This window comes from Spermophilus citellus (assembly GCF_964194105.1).
Source record: "Spermophilus citellus genome assembly, chromosome: 6".
Taxonomy (NCBI): domain Eukaryota; kingdom Metazoa; phylum Chordata; class Mammalia; order Rodentia; family Sciuridae; genus Spermophilus; species Spermophilus citellus.
The window spans coordinates 17,363,177-17,385,768 of NC_138187.1; the positions used below are offsets into that span (position 1 = coordinate 17,363,177).

At 49.7% G+C, this 22,592-nt stretch overlaps 1 protein-coding gene across 1 annotated transcript in view; it reads left to right on the forward strand.

The window, feature by feature from the left end:
• Positions 1-22,592, forward strand: part of CACNG3 (calcium voltage-gated channel auxiliary subunit gamma 3) — a gene marked incomplete at both ends in the record, with an annotated part of 76,022 nt that overhangs the window by 46,035 nt on the left and 7,395 nt on the right. The window contains one exon of the mRNA XM_081299756.1: positions 18,447-18,530. Coding sequence (XP_081155882.1) covers positions 18,447-18,530 — 84 coding nt within the window. The remainder of the gene's footprint in view (positions 1-18,446; positions 18,531-22,592) is intronic.

The following is a 22,592-nucleotide window of genomic DNA, read 5'->3' on the forward strand; positions in this document are numbered from 1 at the left end:
GTGAGGCCGCCACATGGCTGTGGGGAGTCTGTGGGAACACAGGGACATCTATATCTACACGGCAAGGGCTGCGGCAGCCCCCACGTCCGCTCCCCAGACGTCTCACTTAATCCCACAGCAAACGCAGGGGTTGCACGATGATCTCTGTAAGGAGAAGGAACTCGGGCTCAGGAGTGGGAGGGACTTGCCTGAGGTCACAGGGCCCGGGAGCCAGGCTGCAGGAGTAGCTTCAGAGTCTCCCCCACTTGGAGGACCTCGGGACCCCCGGGCCTTCCCCACCCCCGGGGGACAGCGCTTAGGCCCAGCTCCCCCTCCCTGCTGGCCTGGGCCGGGCCACCCCTGGACGGGTTGCCCTTGAGCCCCACCCAAGTGCCTGGCCTTCTGGAAGCCTCCACTGCCTCTCCTGAAGTAGGTTTCCCCGAGTGAGTCTGGGCTCTCCCTCCCCAGGGAGACAGAGCTCCCATGCCTCTCTGCGTCCCCATGGGGTGGACGCCCTGCTGCCCACTGGAGCCACCTCTGATGGATCCATCCTCACGGCAGCTCCACTGAGAGCTCCCAGCCTCCTGAGCCCCCGCCCGACCCTGGCTGTGCCCATCAGCCCTTGGTTCCTGGGAGTGAGTGGCATGGCTCTGCCCAGGGTCCTGAGACGGTGGCCCCCTGTGGAGTAGCGACAAACAGAGCTGGTTCAAATCCCAAAGGAACAGCGTATTTCAAACAGAACTCGGTTCAAATTCCAGCGCGGCTACTTGAGTGTCCAACCTGAGACAACTTCACATCCGTGACCTCCTGATGTCCTCGAGGGCAAAATATATTTTATAAAATGCACAGGAAATAATGTAATAGGAAAAAAAACTATTGAATATGGTGACGGAGACCGTGATATCCGACATCCACGTCCTAGGGAACTCCCAAGGACAAAGGGATCCCACAGGGGGAGCCATGGGTCGCATATGCTTTGTTGTGACATCGTGAGGGTTTGCGGGTTTGGAAGCCTAGAGGTGTGGCCCCACCCCAATGTCCTTAGTGGTGGCATCTGTGTTCGTAGATAGCATCCGTGTATCTACTTGCTGTTGCTGGAATAGAATACCTGAGGCTGGTTCCTTTATCAAGTAATGAGGTGAGTTTGGCTCACAGATTGGGAGGCTGAAAGTCTGGGATTGAATGGCCACATCTCTTTAGCCACCTTGACTGCTCCGTGACATAGAGAAATGGGAAGAGAAACCACCGTGAGCATAAGAGGCCAAGCACATGGGGGGACCTCGCTTTGTAACTGACTCTCTCCATGAGAGCATCCTTAATCCCTTCCAGGGGCCGCGCCCCTGGTGACCTAATCACCCTCCACTGTTCTCAGAGGAACCTGCCTCCAGGGGCTCATGGTGCAGCTGGCATTGTAAATGGGGTGTGGTGAGGTGGGCAGAACAGAAAGACCTGAACCCACAGCATCTTCCTCTCCCAGGAGCTTGTTAGAAATGCAGAGTCGTGGGCTCCAGCCCAGAGCTGCTGAGTCAGACTCCCTGGAGATGTGGCCCAGGCAGGGCCTGCAGGGGACTCTGCACACCCTGAAATGTGAACAGCGCTTCCCTGAAGGAGGGCTCGTGAGACGGGGAATTCCAGCCCCTGGGCCTTTGCACAAGCTGGTCTCCCTGCCCAGCTGCTCTCACTCTTGCTCCTAGCGCGGCTGCTGTGCTCAGCAGGGGTGTTGGCTCTGATGCCTCTGGTCTAAGAGGCTCCCCTAGCCTGCGGCTGTCACTGGCCACCTGAGCACCTGTCTCACGCAGCAGGGCTCCCCTCTCTTCTCTCTGGTATTCACAAAGGCCTAACGTCTCTGCACCCACAGAACCTGGCGCGGTGCTTAGCACAGAGTAAGTACTCCGTCTTCCTTTTTTGGATGAATGCAGGAGCAAACACCAGTTTCCTGAGCCGGGCTCGGTGGCACACGCCTGTCATCCCAGCAGCTCAGGAGGCTGAGACAGGAGGATCACAAGTTCAAAGCCAGCCTCAGCAAAAGCGAGGCCCTAAGCAGCTCAGGGAGACCCTGTCTCTAAATGAAATACCAAATAGGGCTGGGGATGGGGCTCAGGGGTCACGTGCCCCTGAGTTCAATCCCTGGTACCCAGAAAATCCATGTCCCTACCCCAGATTGAAGGGACATGGGGGTAACTTGGCAGGCCACCCACCAGCCCCACCAGTAGGTGGCTCCTCCACCAGGCACCCACCCTCTCTGAGGTGTGGCCTCCCGACCCAGCATCTGAGAACATGTCACCACTCGGCGGCGAGAAAGCGATTTCCTTTTCGATTCTGGGCCTCTAGCGGGATTGGAATCACCTCACTTTGTTTTGATCGTGTTTATTTTCACAGTGGCCTTCTATTTATGGCCAAAGGTACTGGCTTTCCATTTACAGTCAAGTTATGAAGTTTCCGTGGAAAATATATTTAAGTTAGAGAAGAAACACAGTTGCCTTAAAGAAAAAAAAATGGAAGACGGATACTAAAATATGTGACATGGACCTGTGACAAAATAAATCAAGACCAGAAACGCGGGGTGGATAGATCCCTGCGGGACAGAGCCACAGCCTCAGATGCAGGGGAGCCTCGGGGATGGGGGTGTTAGGATGTTTTAGGAAGAGAAGGGGGTTCATTTGTCCCGGGTGACTTAACCGTTTGGGGACAACGCTCCATGATCAAGTTCATCCATTGCTCTGCGATAAAACTTAGTAATGGCCCCAAGAGGGGAGGTAAAGAGAGGCCAGGGAGAGGGTCTCCGCTGGCTCGGGGCAGGATGCACTGCTCAGTGGACTCCCAGGAGCGTGGACCTCGGGGATGGTGCTGGTCGGCTGTTTGTCGCTGTGACCCAAAGGCCTGAGGACAACTTCCAGGGGGAATGGTTCTTTGGGCTTGGAGTTTCAGAGCTGAGGTCCTTGGAGGGCCAGCTGCCTGGCTCCAGGCCCAAGGTGAGGCAGAGCCTCGTGGAGGAGGGACGTGACCAAGGGCCAGGACCTTCTTGGCAGGCAGGAGGCAGAGAGAAGGGAAGGGCCGCAGGGGAGGGAATCCCGCCAGGTGGTGCCTCCAAGGCCTCCAGCCTCGACCCTCCTGCCAAGGTCCTGATGAGGTCCTCGTTCTCACCATCGGGTCACTCCACCTCTGACCCTCGGGGACACCTCATACCCAGACCATAACAGGGATCATACCAATGCCCACGAACCAGCGGAAATCCCACCTGAGAGTTAACGAGAACCTTCTGGGCCCCACGCTTGGCCCATTTGACAGTCTGTAACCCTCAGGCCACCGCGGAGGGGGACTTACTGAGGTCCCTTCCCCAGATAAGGAAGCTGAAGCCCTGGTGCCTGGGGGATGAATGGGAGCCAAACGGGCTGGAGGAGGGGAGCCGGGGGTCGCCCCCCAACTCAGACCTGGCCACGACCCCCTGTCCCCCCATGAGGACTCCCCTCCCTACCTGGATCAAACTCTGACAGCACCGTCAACACTTCATCCTGCGACTCCAGGCACCCAGTGGGATGGCCTGGGAAAGCGCTCTGGTGTTTTGGGCACCCCAGAGGGAACCCTGGCTTCCCTGGGGTCCGCCATGGGAACTGCTTCCTGGCTGCTGTGATTTTTCTTTCTTTTTTTAATTTTTTGGGGGTACCAGGGATTGAACCCAGGGACACTTTACCACTGAACCCCAGCCCCAGCCCTTTTTAAAATATTTTATTAGAGTCAGGGTCATAGGGTCTCACTGAGTTGCTGAGGGCCTCAGTAAATTTCCCAGGCCGTCTCCAAACTCACGATCCTCCTGCCTCAGCCTCCAGAGCCACTGGGTGACAGGCCTGCAATTTCCTTGAGCTTGGGACCTGCTCCCACCTCAGCAACCAATATACTCTGGACTGTCTCTTTTTTTGCCTAGAGTCGCCATTTTTTTGATTGAACACACAAACCTGGTGCCAAACCATTCTTAGCTAAACATTTTCTTATATATCACCTCTGGGTTTTGTTTAAAGATTTTCAAATTGAAAATATGCAGGAACATGGAGCCCAAACAGTAAAGTTCTGTTACGATCCATTTTAAAAAAAATAGAGTGTAAGCAGCAAGAGTCACCCTCCCCCAGCCTTCTGCCAATTAAAGTCGATCCCTTCCTCAACCCACAGAGGTAACATTTTGAAAATAGCTCTCAATTTTTCTCCTATGTGTATTAAGACTTTTCTACGTCCAGATCTATATCCATGATTATTATACCTATACCTAAATCAGTATCTACCTGTTAAACTGTCAGTTCACACACACACACACACACACACACACACACACACAAATGACCTATATATGGTTGCTCAGGTGGTGCACTGCCCAATTCCTGAGGCTATCATTCGCATGAACTGCCTTATGTGAATGATAGTTTTTGCCTGACCAAAAAATTGAAATAAAACCTTCCAAAATTGAACTACAACTTTTAAGAAATATATATATCCCTTGTGGACATTTTTCCTGGCCATAGAGCTTCCTGTTTCTCTGTGATAGCTACCTGTCAGTCCATAGTAGGATAAATCTCAATCTCAATGGCTCTCACCCTTCCTCTAAGGAGGCTCATCTAAGATGTCTCCAGGCTTTATCACTCTTACACTGACCTTTAAATATTCATAGCAGCCTTGTGAGAATGGCATCATTATACCCACTTTAAGCAAAAGAAATGGATGCCCAGAGAGGTGGAATAACTAGCTCAAGGATGCCCAGCTCTACAGGGTAGTTCCGCAATGCACCTTAGCTCGGCCTGCTCTCGTGTTTATGTAAAGCATTTGGTACGGAGGTTGGATCTCAGTCACTCAATAAATCAAGAGCACCGTCTTTACGGGTCCATACTGGTAAGCGCCACCTTTCCCTGGAAGAGCAAGAATTTTATTTAGCACTTATTATGTGTCCAGAACCTTAATAGATATTTTAAAATTGAATTCTCAAAATGACAAATAACAACAAGAAAGCCATTGAGAAGCACCAGCATCTCTGTTTACAGAAAGCTAAAGTTCAGGACAGATAAATGGCTCAGGGTCACCTGGGACGTAGCAGAGCTGGGATCTGAACCCCCATCTCCCATGCATACAGATTTCAGCCCCAAATCCAGGTGTGTATGAATATAGCTTTATTTTTTGGCAGGTGAGCTGTATTTCCTAATTCCCTTTATGTCCCTGGGCCTTCACAGCTTTCCCCGTCTCATTTCCGAGTACAACTATTTACTCTGGCCACACACAGGCCCAAAACTCGGATATCCTGGGTGCCTCTGTGTACCCCATGCCTCACACTCAACACGATCCCCACAGAGAACGGGTTTCAGCACCCCCCTGTAGCCCAAATCCAAGGGTGCACGAGTCCCTTATATAAAACGGCATTGTATTCACATGTCACCTTCGCAAGCTTCCCACATACCTGGAATCATCTCTTGATTGCTTATAATGCCTCACACAATGTCAATGTTATGTAAATAGTTATCACGCTATTGTTTAGGGAACAATAACGAAAAAGAAAATCCAGACTGTTTATGTCCATCACAGATGCCATTTTTCCCCTAATATTTTCAATCCGCCGTTGATTGAATCCTCAGATGCAGAAGCAGCAGACCCCGAGGCCCGGGCTGAGCAATCTCGGCTGAACACGAGGGCTCCTCCCACCTCCAGAGATGCCCACTTCTTCCCAGCTGCCATCACCCATCGCCCCCACCTGATGGCTGTGGCCCCCAGCTTCCCCCAGACGACTCTCCACCCCGAGGCCTGGGGACCCCTGAAATACACATCATGTGGCTGTCCTGCCCAAGCTCCTGACCCAGGCCCCAGCAGCCTTGGAACAGAGCTTAGTGCCCTGCCCTTCAGGGTGCACAGGTCCCCCTCCCACGTCCAGAGTCCAGGGGGAAGCCAGATGGGCAGGGTCAGGTCGCAGAGGACCTTAGAGGCCAGGTTAAGGTTCCCCCACTGGAGGACGCACCCACGAGAGAGAGAGGCAGACACTCAGTAAGTACTGACAAAGCACCTGCTCTGTGCAGGGATCACAAGACGCTCCAGACCCTGAGACGTGCTCTCGGGGCGAAGTTAAGAGAGAAACAACAGTAAATGCAAAGGAGGTCTTGAACACACTCGCAGTCTCAGCTCCAGGCAGGAAGCCACCCGATGGGTTTAACGGAGGCTGGGACCTCAGTGGTCCCTGGGGGGCCAGGACAGAGGGGTCCAGGGGAAGACGGAGGCGGATGTGAAGGCCTCCAAGCCACAAAGCACGTCCTCACCAGCCTGCAGAGAGTCGCAGACACATCTGGCACCTCTTGGCCATTACAGCCTCTGCTTTCCCCAAACACGGTGACAATCACCTCTGACAATGCCAGACACTGCCTCCGCCTGCACCCCACCTGCACATGCACACACACACACACACACACACACACACACACACACTCACACACACGCTCCTCTTTTGGGACACACCCTGCTCAGACACAGCCCTGCCACACCCCCACTGATGCTGGGGGCTCGGGGGCAGGGGGATCGGGCCATCTGGAGGAGGGGACCCCATCTTTCTCCTGCCCCAGGACCCGCGTCCAGCCGGGAAGTCTGGAAGGACGCTCAGATCCAGGCAGGTCAGAGGGGGCCGGCCAGCCGTCACCTCCCTCTGCCAAACCCCAGCGTGGTGTTTGCTCCACACGCCAGGACTATTCCTGGATGTCAGGTGCGGTTAATGGTTGCCGTGGCAACCACCCATGCTTAATGAATAGAAGAGAGTCAAAGACACCAGATAAATGTCAGGGCCCCGGATGGATTTGCTCGCAAGCAAAGCTGGTCGCGCTGGGCAGAGCTGACCAGCGGAGGTTGAAATGAGCATCGCAGGGCAGCTGGGAAGCAGATCCGGGAGGCTCCCTTCCCAGCCTCAGGTGGGCACCGTCAGAATGGGACCAAATGTCAAGCAAGGGTGGCTCTTTATAGCCACTGTCAAATGCAGGCTGTGGTTTTTTTTTTTTTTTTTTTTTTTTCTTTTGCGGGTCTGATTCTGGAAATTATTTATGGAAATTGAAAGGAGCAGAAATCCAAGCCCAAGTCCCTGAGGAACGAAGAGACACCACTCAAAATGAATAAATAAATAAATAAATAATGAACTAGGCAGGCTGGCGCCTGCCTCTAATCCCAGAGACTGGGGAGGCTGAGGCAGGAGGATCCCAAGTTCAAGGCCAGCCTCAACAACTTAGTGAGACCCTGTCTCAAAATAAGACATAAAAATTACGCCAGATGTAACCTTCCTGCTGGAAGACTTCCTATGAGTTCCCTGAATCCACTGGGTGCTGCTGTCCCTGAATATCTGCGACGGGGTAATTTATAAAGAAGAGAGATCTATTTCTCACAATTCAATGTTGCATTAGGGATTCAGTTTCTATTACAGGGAGTTTGGGGTGCACATTCAAACCATAGTGCAGGTTTGACATGGCCTCCACCCAGAAACCCTCTGAAACCTCCAAATCCACCTTGTGCGTCCCCCAGCCGAGGTCTCAGTCACTGGCAGAGCCTCGGTCCTTTGCAGGAGTGTTGGTGACTAGCTAGAGACCTGGAGCCCCTCTGGAGGTCGGGGGTGGCTCTCAGACGCTGGTGCACATCAGGACCCCAGCAGAGCCCCGTGACACCACAGGTTCTCGGAACCTCCCACTCAGCCTGTGTGCAGAGGGCCCAGGACAATCTCACACCCGGGAGTCCATCTTCCTTGGGCACCTCTGGAGGAGAGATGTCACTGCCTGCCAGCAGCCGAGAAGGAGAGGCACCAGCCACGGCCCTTGCAGGCCCCCAGCCCCTCTCCCCAGAGCCCCCGCCGAGCCATGGCAGCCCCTGTAGTCTGCAAGGTGGGGGTGAGGTCCCCACTGGGGGAAGGACCAAGGCTCCGGGACTCTAAGCATCCGACTGTCAACGACATCCAACATTAAAATAATGCAGCCAACTCTTCACTAAGGAAGATCACTTTGGATTTTTTCTATTGCATTTTAATGCTATTTTGTAAATAATTTCCAGGTCTCGCTTTCTCTTTCTCCGTGCCCCTGCTTGGCTGGCACCCCAAACCCATGATGCCTTGCTGGTTCATCCTACGTCAGTGTTTATGGGGTTTGGGGTGCCCTACGGAGAACCCGCCTGCAAAGGTCAACTAGGATCCGCCCTGTGGTCTGGACCAGGATGGGTTGTCTCTTGGTTTGTGCCGCAGGACGGATCAGACCCTGGGCGCTGGGTCAGGTTGGCGTTTCAGTTGGATCCTCAATTAACCAAATAACTAAGGACCATGGAAAATATTTCACCCCAACCCTCCCTGGCTCACCCCCAGTCCCAACGGCCCTCCACGTCAGGCTCTTCAGAAATCAATCAGGACCATTAACTGTGTGCACAGAGGGACAAGGGACACCAACAGCCCGTCTCACGTCTCCAAGTCCCCCCTTCTTGGAATCTAAGGCAGGACGCTCTGGAGCCTGGGCCTGCCCCTCCCTCCCTCTCTCTCTCTCTCTCTCTCTCTTTCTCTCTCTCTCTCTCTCTCTCTCTCTCTCTCTCTCTCTCTCGCCCGTTCAGCTCCGGTCGCCAGACACCTGCTTTGTTAGCCTTTGACCCTGTGGTTCCCAGATGGTCCCACAAATGGGTCCCTCTTGTCACTCAGCTTACCCTTCCCTGTCCAGCCAATCTCTCCATGGTCCTCCCTGACCCATCCCACCCATCCCAGCCGCTCTCTGTCCCTCCAGGGCTTAGGATTTCCATGGGACTCATCACTCTCTGAAGTTATCTCTGTCTCTTGGCTGGTTCCTCCGATTCCTCCATGACCTGGTTGACTCGGGGTCTCTCCCCATCAGACTCCCAACCTAGATGGCTCTGTGCCCCGATGGACGCCTGCCGCCCAGAAGGGTGCTTCACAGGACAGAGGCGCCGAGGATGGGCACCAACAGCTCTTCCCTAACATCAGAAGAAGCTGCTGATTTCTCATTAGCTCACTCTCTCGGTCTCTCCTGCATCTCTCATTAGATGCGGTGACTCTTAATCGCTCTACTCCAAGTGCTTCCACCGGCGCAGAGAGACCCAGCTTAGTGCAGGGTCCTCAGGATCCAGGAATTCATTATCCGATCCCTGCGAAGGCAGAGGCAAACCGACTCTGTCTTCATCCAGACACGGGCGGGAAAGCCCGACCGCTTATAAAACATCCCAGCCCCCACCGCCGCCCCTGCCCCATCCACTCTCCTGGTCTCTGTCTGGTGGCCCCCCAACCCCACCCGCCAGCTCTTGGGACTTGGACAACACAAAGCAAATAGAAGGCGCCCTGTGATGACCGATGATGATAGCCGAGGGCCAAGGAGAGCCAGCCTGCGGGACACAGGCCAACGATGGAAGAGAGAGTATTGATAAGGACAGAGACAAGACAGACCCATCCAGTGATTTGAATATCAAAGGGTTAGCAGCCGCCCTCAGGAAAACTGATGCTCTGCTCAAACTTTTGTGGGTGTGCAAAATGACCCACTTTATGATCCTGCTGTGAAAATCAGGCTTTATGATCCCATCAGGGAAGTGAAAGAGTCACATGAAAAAAAGACCCCCTCCCCCCACCCCACCCCCTGCCAAAAAGTCAACATGACTCACTTTTTTTTTTTTTTTTTTTTTGGTATTGAGGATTGAACTCAGGGACACTTGGCTACTGAGCCCCATCCCCAGCCCTTTTTAGTTTTTATTTAGAGACAAGGTCTCACTGAGTTGCCGAGGGCCTCGCTGAGTTGCTGAGGCTGGCTTTGCACTCGCGATCCTCCTGCCTCAGCCTCCTGAGCCCCTGGGATCACAGGCACGCGCCACGAGAGACCTGGCTGACTTCCTATTTTTGTTCACTGTAAGCGGAGTTGGAAAAGATGAGGCCAAACCAACATATTTACCTAAATCAGAATTTCGCGTTCAAGATGATGTGGGAAGCACCTCTTTTTACTTCACTGCTTCCTGTGAAATGGCAGCCCCTGGTTTTAAGCAGGGCTTGTGAGGGTTGTGATTCTCCACCTCATCGCACAGTTAAAATCACCCAGGGGGGCTTTGAGAACTCCACGTGCCCCAAATCTCTAGACCTAGAACCCGAACCTCGTAGATGTTGGGTCTCTCTCCCTCCTCGAGGCGAGGACCTTGTGAGCCCTGATCCATAATCACAGTTTCGGGCTCTCTGCATCCTCAGAGAGCAAAGCCCCTCTAACAGCAGGAACCCATACATTCTTCCCATCCAGGGGTGGCTTTTGTTTCCTTAACCCAGGTACTTGGGAAGCGTAAACAACCTTGATATTTGCTCTTGTTTCTAATATCCCAAGGCAAATCCATTACAATGAGAATCCAACAAGAGCCGCTGCCCCAGAGCCCCAGAGCCCCAGAGCCCTGCTTTCTAACCCGCCTCCATTTTGAGCTCTGAGCTGGGCTCTTGGGGCCTGGTATTTGGAGGCTGAGGTGGGTACCCAGCTCTAGGCACTGGGTGAGCTGAGGTGGGGGGGGGGCTGTTCCCCTCATCAGAGCACCGGGTGACTGTCCCACCAAAGCCTACCTCAGGACCACCCCTGTGGGCTGTGCGTGGTCCTGCAGAGACAGACGTGGATGGTCCCCTCTGGAAGTCCATCCAGAGGCCTTGCTGACATCTTCTCCGTCCAGTGGACAAGGCACATCACAGGGAAACCTGCCCCTACCCCCATTCAGGATCCCCCTTCAGGACTGCAAACTTAGAAAAGCTCAGCCTGAGGTGACAGTCCCACTTCCCCAGGCCTCTCTGCCCCAGGGTCAGTATTTCTTGACTTGAGGCCCCAAGCGCTAGATGGTAGAGCTGTTCTCCAAGGACCCAGGAAGCTCTCTCTGGTCCTCGGCCAGGCTTGGCATGGCAGATGGTCTAGGCTAGTCCCTCTAGAGGGTGACGCTCCTCAGGTTTCTGAAATAGACCCTCTCAGCACGTACCCACCCATGGATCCACATGCACCCGTCTGCACCTGCGTTCCTGAGTCTCTGAGGGGGAGGGAGAGAGACCATACTCTCTGGATTCCCCCTGATCTCCTCTCACTTCAGGCCCAAAATAGAGATGATGATACTAGCCTGAGGAGCCGTCCCCTGTCAATCACATCTTCGTGCCCAGCGTCTTGTTAGGACTATCAAGAGAACTTCTGCTAAGAGGTGTGGTGCTGGAATTAGAGTTTGCTTTGATGGCTTAGTTTCCCATCTCTAAATGTGTTTGTTGAATTAACATACAGAGGACTTGCCAAGTACTAAGCATCGCTTTAAGTACTTGACAAATACGGACTCCTCCACTCCTCATAAAAACCCAAAGAGGTAGATCCTATTAGGTACTCATAGCTAAGTAACTTGAAGCTAATGTGTGGCAGAGTCAGGATTCAAACTCACTCATCCGAACCCAGAATGCCCTCTCACCCCACTCTGTGATTGACAGTAGTGCCCCCTTTGTGGGGCTGTGAGGAACGCCCCAAGAGTCCTTCACCTTCACCGGCTGCCTGGAAGAGTATGTCTAAATGAGCAATGGATTATGTAATGGGATTTCTTCTGAAACTCCCAACAATCAGGAGATTTTCAATACTTTCAAAGTGAGGGTATCCAGGCTCAGGGGAATAAATAAGTTGCCTAAGGTATCTCAGTCGGTTTGAGTTGCTGTAACAAAACACCAGAGACTAAGTGGTTTATAAACAACAACAAAAAAAAATTCTCTAGAGTTCCAGAAGCAAAAAAACTGAAGGGTGCCCCCACAGCCGGGTTCTGGGGAGGATGCTATTCCAGATTTCCTACTGATGTCTTCTCCTTGTATCTTCCTTTGTGGGGGAGGGCAGAGAGCTCTCTGGGGTCCGTTTTATAAGGGCACTAATCCCACTGATGAGGACTCCACCCTCATGACCTACTCACCTCTCTCTACCATCCCACGGGGAGGTGAGGATTCCAGCATGAGAGTTTTGGGGAGACACAAACATTCAGCCTGCTGCACAAGATCATCATCCAGTAGGTTAGTAAGTGACGGAACAAGGATTCAAAGTTGAGCCTGGGAAAGCTTGTCCCTCCCCCTCCATAGGCCGCATACGCACCCCTGGCAGAAGAGGAGGCCTGTTTCCCTCAGATTGCAAGAATCTGACTCGTGTCTAAAATCTCCCAGCCAAGCAGCCTTATCCTCTCTTTGTGACCGTTGATGGCCATTTCGCAAGACCAGGTTGAATCTTACAGGAAGCATTCAGAATGGGGACATTGGGCCCAAGTCACTTGAAGTGTCACTTTTCTTGGTGATTGTCAACAAGAGCTTTCAGACTTGAAAACACACAAATATCTCATTTTTCAGACCCTTTCCCCACCCTTGCGTGTCTGGAAGCTACCCTGGACCGTGTGGGTCCCTCAGACAGTCTGAAACCTCGTTGCTTTCACCTAAGAACTGGGACTGATCTTGGTCCGTGTGCAGCCCACCTCCAAGATATCCCAGAGGGCAGTGTGGAAGGGACAGGTCAAAGGGCAGGGAAAGTGCCATTGTAGCCCCCTCCTCCCACTGGCCTATGGGAGTGGGTTATGTAATGGGATTTCTTCTGAAACTCCCAACAATCAGGAGATTTTCAACACTTTCAAAATGAGGGTATCCAGGCTCAGGGGAATAAATATATCTTGCTAAGGTATCTTAGTCAGTTTGAGTTGCTGTAACAAAATACCAGAGACTGAGTGGCTGATAAACAACAAAAACAAAAATATTCTAAATATTCTCCAGCCCCATAAATCCAGACTCTGTGATTATGTGCTTCTTGTTTTCTTTATATCTTCTCTGGGCCTTAGCACCTGAATGTTCCCTCGAGCTGAAAATCTCTTTCCCGGGTCCTTCACATACCTGCCTTCACCTTTTCTTTCTGGTCTGAGATCAAATTTGGTGTCCTTCAAAGCACAGTCATCTTGCTCATTCATTTATGGTTCCAGAGTCTCTCTCTGCAATGAGAATGTGAGCTCTGAGGGCCAGAATCTTCTGTCCTGCCCCTCCCTGCCCCCGTGAATCCCTAGGACGGGAACCCAGTCTTCACAGTTGAGTTCTTCTCTCTCACCTCCCTTATCCCAGGATCCTAGCACCCCTCCCCTCTCACCTGTACCCACTGGGTCTCTCCTGCAGGCACCAGCCACTCATCTTCCAACCCCCTCCCAGCTACGAGCTCATTTTCTCTTATCACCACATGAGCTGTTCCTTCTGCTTTGAGAAACACGCCTCCCTTTCTCTGATCAACTTCTAATTAACCTTCAAGTCTCGTCTTAGACATGATTTCATTCATCATTCTGTTCACAAAAAAAAAAAAAAAAACGTTCTGCTGATTTATCAGGTGAGAGCATTTGGGGTTGGCGGGGGGGGGGGGGGTGCTTCCCTTTGAACCCTTTCTGTACTGCTTGAATTTTTTCCTGCACATATTGTTCTTCCAATTTAACAAGGGTTATCTGAAGATGGGAAAAGGAACGGCTTCTTGTTTTCTTTATAACGTCTCTCTTTTCGCATTGAAAAATGTCCTGATAAATGTTATTCTTAAAGCCAGTACCACAATGTCTTAATTCTTGCAGCTTAGTGGGTAGGACTTAATATCCCACGAGAAATCACTTTACTAAGCCCTTTTCATTCATTCTGATATTTTCTTTTCCTACCAAATTGCTTTCAGCTTCCCAAATAGACGAATGTTTATCACCTGGAAAAAAAAATGGTCCCCTTATTCCATTTTTTTTTTAAAGTATTGCTTCTAACACAATTCTTATGCTAACTAGAACTTGTACGACTATCAAGTAAATAATAGAGGCAATGATGTGGGTTATCTAATTCTTGATTTTAATAATATCTCCAAGGCTTGGCTTTAAGGGGTGTTCGTTCAAGGGTGCATCCTTATTCATGTGACAGGTGTTTTCTTCCATTGTGGGAGCTGGAGATGAACTGCTGATATCGTCTTTTCTATCTAGGATGGAGCCAGAGTCCTAGGGATTCGTGAGTGGCCAGGACAGAAGATTCTGGTCCTCAGAGCTCACATTCTCATTGCAGAGAGAGACTCTAGACCCATAAATCCAGGCTCTGTGATTATACCTCAACTGCTCAGGAAATTTCTTCTGGTTCTGTCTCCCATTCCCAAACTCTTCCCAAGGTCCTGCAATCCATTGGTTCTCATGCCCAGTTCTCACGCCTGCCCAGGTCTGGTTCTCCATCACCTCTCCCCTGTAGCCCCGGGTTTTGTCTCCAGACCACACCCCTTCAGTCCTCTTCCTAATTTGCTTCTCTCTGCCCCAGGGCCTTAGCCATGTTTATCTCTGTGTTCTGACTTGCTCCTTACCGTCTGAAGGTTTTCAACCTCTCTCTTGATTTCTTCTTGTGAAATTGGTGGGAAATCCAGCCCCCTTCTATTTCCTTGGATTGACTGATATGGGGAAATACTCCTAAGAAAATGTGAGAAGAACAGCATGATCTCAATCTTGTTAAGTCATTTTTGTGTGAAAGCACAAGATGGGGGGGGGGGGAGCCTGAAAGGAAATATATACATATATATATACACATTTTAAAAATGCAAAGCAGTGGTTATTTCTGGGAGCTAGCAATATGCTACCATAGGAATGGCCAAGTTCACTTTATGATGAGTGTGTGGCTCAGGGTGCCAGCAGCTCCATTTTCAGTGTGGAATCTTCCTTGAGGAAATTCCTGTTTCCCTTTCCTTTTATATTGCTTTCTAAAATCTCACCATGTCGCCGATGTGTCTCTGCTGGTCCTAAAATACCTACCCAAACCGGCGATAGTAATAGCTGTAATTTATTGAGTTCTTACTAGGTGCCAGGGACTGTAAAAAGTGCTTTACATCATTGCCTGATTAAAAGATTTATGTGCAAAGTACCGAGAACAGCGACTGCCACCGTAACTACTATTACTGCCGCCATTAATTCTGGTGACAACTCCCAGGCAGGAGTGACTATTATTATCTCCCTTTGGTAGAAGATGAAGCTAAGGTATTGGAGAGGTACTTTGCGGCAGGCAACCACAAGGAGTAAGTGGCTGCTGAGTCAGGATTCTCTCTAAAGGGTGACTCCGAAGACTGGGTTCTCACCACGTTTTGACTCTGGGGTTATGAGCTGAAATGTCTACAGGGACAGGGAAGCATCCCAAGTTGGGGACTTTGGCCAATTGGAGAGTTCATGCCCAGGCTTAAGAGGGCTGCTGATGTCCAGCTACAAAGGGTGTTGTCCCATGGAAATGTGGGATGGACGGAGCACCTCATTTTTTAAGAGAAACTGCCAATCAGGCATTCGAATGAGATACCTTGAATTTTTAAATTGTAGAGACACGTGTAATTTTCTGAAAAATGCATCAAAATATGCAATAAAAAACTGCAGGTAAGAAAAGCACAGAACTATTTATTTAGCAAACAAACATCACCAAACCAGTCTGCTACCAGATTTTCTAAAAACCCACCACTATTTGCTTTGGAGGGACCAGGCTGGATTATTGCCTCCATCTCAGGAAGGGCCCAACCCTTCCTCACTTTTCACTTGTGACTTCACAACACAGAAATCATCAGACCAGGGTTCAGCAAGATGTTTCCAAAAGGGCCAGAGGGTAACTATTTTCAGCTTGGCTGTCTCTGCCACACCTCACTCAGCCACAGGAGCATGAAAGCCGCCATCAAAACTATGTCAATAAATGGGTACAGCGGTGTCAATAAAACTTTATGGACACCCGAATTTGAATTTCACGTTTTTCACGTGTCATGAAATAATATTCTTCTTTTGATTTTTTTTTCCCAATCATCTAAGTACACTAACACCATTCTTCGCTCATGGGCTGAACAGAAACAGGTGGAAAGGACACTGGTGCCTGTGACTTCAAAAGCCATTGGCATTTGAGGTTCTGAGTCCCAGGTTCAAGCCACCTGGAGGCATCTCGAGGAAGTCCATTTCTCAAGCAGATGCAGGCAAGTGCGTGGCTCCTAACTCCCACAGCGATTCCGACTGGGCTGTTGGAGGAGGGTCCACATTCCATTGTCACCAGAACCTTCTCTTCCCCAGGAAATCTTTTGTGGATCAGGTGGAACAGCAAACCTGCCCATGGGTCCCTGGAATACATCATAGAAAAAGTATAAGTTGATGGGAAGGTGACTGGTGCCGTTCCATGCCACACCAATAGCGGGGAACAGACCACAGAATGACCACTAAGCCACCTATCCGGGGACTTGCTTGCAACTCCAAAGCCACTGAAGGGAGAGCAAGTCACAATAGTGCTTAGGAACCTTGACCTTGAGTCAGCCAGACCTGCCCTCGAGTGACACATTTACCAACCACAGCCTTGTTAAGCCTCTCGGTTTCCTCACCCATCAAATGCATAGACTGGTCCTGGGGCACATGGTAAAAGGAGAACCTATGTCACTTATGAGGATTTATTATCTAGGCAAAATACCTAAAGGAAACTCTGAAATACAAACAAGGAAAAAACAAAGGCCTTTTTTTTTTCAATATCAGGGAAGATGATACAGGTTTGTCTTTTCTTCCGAGAAACTTCCTGGAGACTTCTCTCCTGAATCCTTTCCTTGGTTCAAAGTCTATTCTTTGCCCGGCGAGCTGGGGATCAGAACCAAAGAGAGGTTCTACATAGCCTCATTGCAATTATCGTGAAATGTCCCTGGGGAGCCTATTTATGATAGAGGTTAAATAGATAGTACTGTTATCATTATAAGATAATAATAGACATAATAATAGTAGACATGATCGTAATGGTTATTCATAGAGTAATGATGAAATCACAGGCTTTGGAGCCTGGATTCGAATACCAATTCTGCCACTCACTGACTGGGACACCTCCATCCCCCTCTGTGGCTCTCCTGCCTGGTCATAAACGTCAATATTAATAGACCTTACCTCCTGGGGTGCAGGGGGCGAGAGTCAGTGAGATAAGGACTGTAAGTTTTCACCAACATGCCTGGCTCCTTGGAAGGACTTTATACCTGGCAGCTATTATTATGATGTGCCTACAGCTTTGCAAAAAAAATTATCTCCTGTTTGTGAGTGTGGCTTTTTTTTTTTTTTAAATATGCAATGACTGCTCTGAAACACAAGCTCCGCTCTGTCTGATTCTCCCACCAACAGCGACACTCTTTCTCACCTCCCTACTGTCTTTGCAGACAGGGAAGAGGACAGGAATACATAATTTCATGCTGTGTGGCGGCCAGAGGAGACATCCTGAATATTGTTTGTCATTTATAAGAACTGACAGAGCCATTAAATGCCCCAGAGAATGGCTAATTGGCTAGTTAATAAACACCCACAATGATTATCAAACACACACACACAATGAGTTAAGTCCAATCTATGCTGAAGAAAAAGGAGAGGAAGTCAAAGGCTGACAGTTTCTTTGAGATGTTTCCTCGACAATTCTGTGGTTCCTGAAGGGGTGGGCCACACAGCAAGGGACAGGGAGCCGTGACCCTGCGAACAGGAGAGTCCTGTGGTCAGATAGGAGCATTGTCTGAGAAAGTAGAATGTTCCACAATGTCTGGATTCAGATCTTGACTGGGAACCTGGCTTGACCATTTATTTACTAAATATAATTTTAGTTGTTTGATGGACTTCATTTTATTCATTGATTTATATGCAGTGCTGAGAATCGAACCCAGTACCTCGCACATGGTAGGCAAGTGCTCTACCACCAAGCCACAACCCCAGCCCTCAAGCAAAATTCTTCACGCCTGATTTCCTCATTTATAAAATGGGAAGATAAATTAATAAACATAATTCCCACCTCTTTTTCCTTTCACTTGTGGGAGAGGTCAGACCCGACAGTGTCCTGAGACCTGCTTTCATATTCCTACTTCTTTTTGCTCTTCCAAGGTGGAGGCCAACGTCGTGCAATATGGAAGAAATAGAATATTTGAGTCTTTTCCTTTTTTTATTTAATGAATGGCTTGCCTCTAGTGGAGTGCTCGCTTTAGGTCACTGTGACAAAAACCCTGAGATAAATCAACTTTTAAAACAGGAAGAGTTTATTTGGGCTCCGTCCATGGTTGGTTGGTTGGTTGGTTGGCTCCATTACTTTTTTGGCCTGTGCCAAAGCAGAACAACATGGCAGGGAGGTGATAGAGCAAAGCTGCCCACCTCAGGGTTTCCAGGGAGCAGACAGAGGAAAGGGCCCGCGATCCCAATAATCCCTTCAAGGACATTCTCCAAATGACCTCGCTTTCTCCCACCAAGCTCCACCTCCTAAAGGTTCCACCACCTCCCACTATGTCACTGGCTGGGGACATTCAAAATCCAAGTCAGAGCAGCTAGTCTCTTCTTTGTGCCCTGTATAAGATGCGATTGAGCCTACCTGTGCCCAGCTTCCCGACAACCAGGGGAAGGAATGGTCCCATGAGGTCAAGGACTCAGGCTGGGCCCCAGGGAAATGGCCTTCTCCCGTTGGGTTCTCAGGACCCTGTTTGTTTCCGCAGGGGCTTTCCGAGGAGTGTGCAAGAAAATCGACCACTTCCCTGAAGATGCAGACTACGAACAGGATACAGCGGAGTACCTCCTACGTAAGTCTCTCCTCTTCCTGGCTTTCTCTTGGGGAAACCGGGGGTGGGATGGAAGGGTCCCCTGCCATCCACCAGCTGCTTCTGAGTTTGAGGTCCCTCCATGTCCACATCGATGTGCAAAGGAGCAGTTCCAGGCGCCACTAGACAGAGCTATCGACAGGGTTCTGAGACCTAAGTCTCTTTCATTTTTAATGAACTAGAAACAGGGGTGGGAGAGTGGGTTATCTAAAACGGAAAGGTCCTTTTTGGTCTACTTAGGATAAAAATCTAAGAAATTTTCTTCAACTTGGATACAAGTTTTCCCCTTCCCCAGAGGGTTGATTGGAGGTGCTAATGGGTGAGGTGCTAATGGGTGAGATGCTAATGGGTGAGGTGCTAATGGGCGAGGTCCCCAGGGGTAAGTCCTAGGAGGATAAACACAAACCAGAGTCCACTTTCGTTTGACTTCCCTTCGGTTTCAATCCTACTGGGACAGGGCCAGTGTCGCCATAGGATTTTTCCAAGGTCAGTACCGTGGATCTGATATAGACTGTCACAACTAAAGCACATAGGAGCCAGTGGAGTGTGGTGACTTCAAGCAAGGGCTCTGGAATCTGACAGATCGGGGCTGTGACCCTGGTTTGACTCCCTCCCAGCTAAGGTTCAACCTGGGGCAAGTTGTCTCACCTCTTAACCGTTCTTCATCTTTTCCAAAGCGAGATTGTCATGTCCTCTGTCTGACAGGGTCATAAAAATTAACTAAGCTAATGCACAGTTCACTTAGCCCGGGGCCCAGTGTGTAACCAGGAGGCAGTGTGTGTGTTAGCTCTGGTTTGTTGCAGGGGATTCTATTGGCACAGTTCAGCCGAAGCAGAACCGAGGTATTGCTTGTCATTTATAAGAATTGACAGAGCCATTAACTGCCCTAGAGATTGGTTAATTGGATAGTTAACAAACACCCACAACGATCATCAAACACACACAATGAGTTTAGTCAAGTTCATGCTCAAGAGAAGAATAGAAGTCAAACTGGTACCAGCCCAGAGGGAACTTGGTTTGGGGTTTATAAGTCATTTCTTCAAGATCCTGTTTTCAGATCACTCAAAAGGAAAATTTCACCGGTGTTGATTAATTTGCTCTTCAGAAGTGTTAGACTTTGGATGATTATTTTTTAAAAAACGGTGATTATAAACTAAAACTCCAAGAAATTTTCCTATTCAGCTTCTGTGTGTTAGCTCCTGCCTCAAGTGTTTGGGGGCTGGGGATGTAGCCCAGAAGTGGAGCACGCGCTTAGCAGGCAGGAGGCCCAGGGTTCTAGCCCCAGCACCAGACAGCAAGGAAGGAAGGAGAATTTTTAAATTAAAATCATTTTCATCTTTAGTCATGATGTTATTCTAGATGCATATGGCCATGAATCTACATATGAACCTTTAATAACATAACAGGAAAAAGTTATTGTGGAAGAGCTAATGTGAAAAGAATCGTCGTGCCTAGGCCCACTTTGCACATGGAACACACTATTCATCTTTCTTCAAACCCCTCATATCAGCAGCTCAAATAGATTTGGTGTGCAAAGTCAAAACCACATTTGGAGATGCAGCTTATCCAAAGCTTAGGATATTGCATTAAGGAGAAAAATCTCAGGCATTTCCTTCAACTCAAATACATGCTTCCAAAAAATCTCCAGAGGGTAGAACTTGGACCTCCTCAAAAGAGAGTAGCTTGGACGTCAGGACCGGTGGGATTTCACCAGAGCGCCCACAGCTGATCCTTGTTTTTCTTTCCTACCTGGACGAAACATTTTGATGTTTGCTCCGTTGGAGGGTCAACAGAACCGTGACTGCTATTGCACAACTCGGAAAATTGTTTTTTTTAAGTTCTTTGGAGAGGTCAATTACTTTTCCATCAAAATGCTTTTCTCTCCTCTGGGAAGGTGGAGTCCTCTGTTCCTTTATCTCCTCTCAGCCCACCTCAGGGTTCACGTAAGCGTCACCAATCTCCACACCATCTGGCTAAGTCAAAGGAGGGACCTTAAAAGAGCCCACAGGTCAGGAATATTGGAATCCCCAACTCAGCCACGAAAGGCCAGAGTCTTGTTCCTGCAGGGATTCCTTGCCCATCCAAGAGTATAGGCTGCTAATTCTGTTGGGACCCACAGTCCTGATGGGATCGGACCTTTGCACATGATGTTTTTGTTCTATTCCCTTTTTCATGTGCCCTTTGGGGTAGCTTAAACCCGTATGTCTCAGTCTGTTCTACATTGGTATAACAAAATGCCTGAGGCTAGGTAATCTATAAAGAATAAAGGTTTATTTGGCCCACAGTTCTGGAGGCTGGAAAGTCCAACAGCATGGTGCCAGTGTCTGCTCAGCCTCGGATGAGGGCCTCCTGTCTGCATGGCATGGAGGAGACTATCACATGCTGAGATAAAGCAAGCGTGCCAGATGGGGTCCCACTTCTTCATCTCCTAAGGTCACCAGGGCCGTCATGGGGGACCCACCCTCATGACCTCCTCTAATCCTAATTACTCCTTAAGGTCCCACCTTCAAATAGCATTAATATACAGATTTGGGGATCCTGTTTCCGGCAAATAAATTCTGGGGGTTCCGTTCAAACCAGAGCACCCTAGAGGGAGGTTTCAAAGGCGTCCGGAGACTCCCCATAACATAGCGTAGACTCTGCAAAGTCCTACTCAGACTCGGATGGTGGAAGGACCCTGGATGAAGCTTACCTCCCCGCCCTGAGGCGCTCCCTTAGCTCAAGCCAGTGGGGGGGTCAGCTTTTTATCACTGAGACCAAAACACCTGACTTAAGGGATGGGAGATTTATTCCGGTTCATGGCTTCAGGACACTCAGTCCATGGTCAGCTGGTTCCAAGGCAGAAATCGTGTTGGAAGGTCCTGATGGGGGAGGGCTGCTCAGCTCACGGCACCCCCGGAGGAGTTGGGGGGAGAGAAGGGGCCGGGAAAGGACAGACCCCTCCAAAACAGGCTCTCAGTGACCTACTTCCTGCAACTCCCCCCAACTCCCATTCAGCTGAAAATGGATTAATCCATCCACCCACTGATGGGGTCAGAGCCCTCAGGGTCCAATCAGTGCCCAGAAGTCCAGAGCACCTCTGCCCTGGCTGCACTGGGGACCAAGCTTTCAGGGAACATTCCAGATCCAAACCAGGACAGACCTTGAGAAGGAGAAACAGGGAAAAAGACAATATATGTATTTTTTGTTCTGAAGCCACCATGTGACCCCTGGGCTAAACCGTACAGGGTGGACTCCAACCTACTCAGAGAAAATGTCAGCAGATTAAAAAAAAAAATCCTGCCTTACAGACACCTGTAGCCAGAGATGACAGAATCTGTTCATGTCTTGTTCATTAAAAGTTACTTAATGGTTACTTTGCCACTTTGAAAACTGCCACGTTTACATGTCACATATTCACACGTTGCAAATATGCACTGTCACAACCAACGCGAGTCAATCGCTTCAAATGTTCAGATCTTTTCCTTTGGGCACATTTCAAAGGTTAATCATTTTTTGAAAAAAAAAAGAATTTGTAAAGGATTCTCTCTCTCTCACCAAGTAAACTCATCTCTTTGAATATTCAATGCTTCCTGTCAATACGCAAAGCAAGTGTTCACGTTAAAGGTTAGTTCGCAAGTTCCAAATGGGCACTTGAAGCCACTGGAGGGGGTGGATCCCACCCCCTTAATAATTTGGGGGGTTCCAGGCCAAGAGTCCAAGTGGAAACCCGCAGGCCAGACATTGTAAATTTTTAGAAATTATTAATGAGTTGCTTTCCCACATTTGGGCTCATAAGAAGTCAGTTACATCCACACTCAGGACCGCAGAGCCCACGCCCCTGAGATGACACCATTTACCTGGGGGCTAATGAACACCAAGGTGAGCCTGCCCCCCGTAAGTATCAGGGTGAAGGGAAACTGGCCCTCGGCCCTCTGAAGGTCCATGGAAATAAGCTGATTGCATCAGTCAATTTCTTGTTGCTGTGACCACAATACCTGGTAAGAATAACTTAGCAAAGGAAGAGTTCATTTTGGATCATGGTTTCAGAGGTCCATGGTCGGC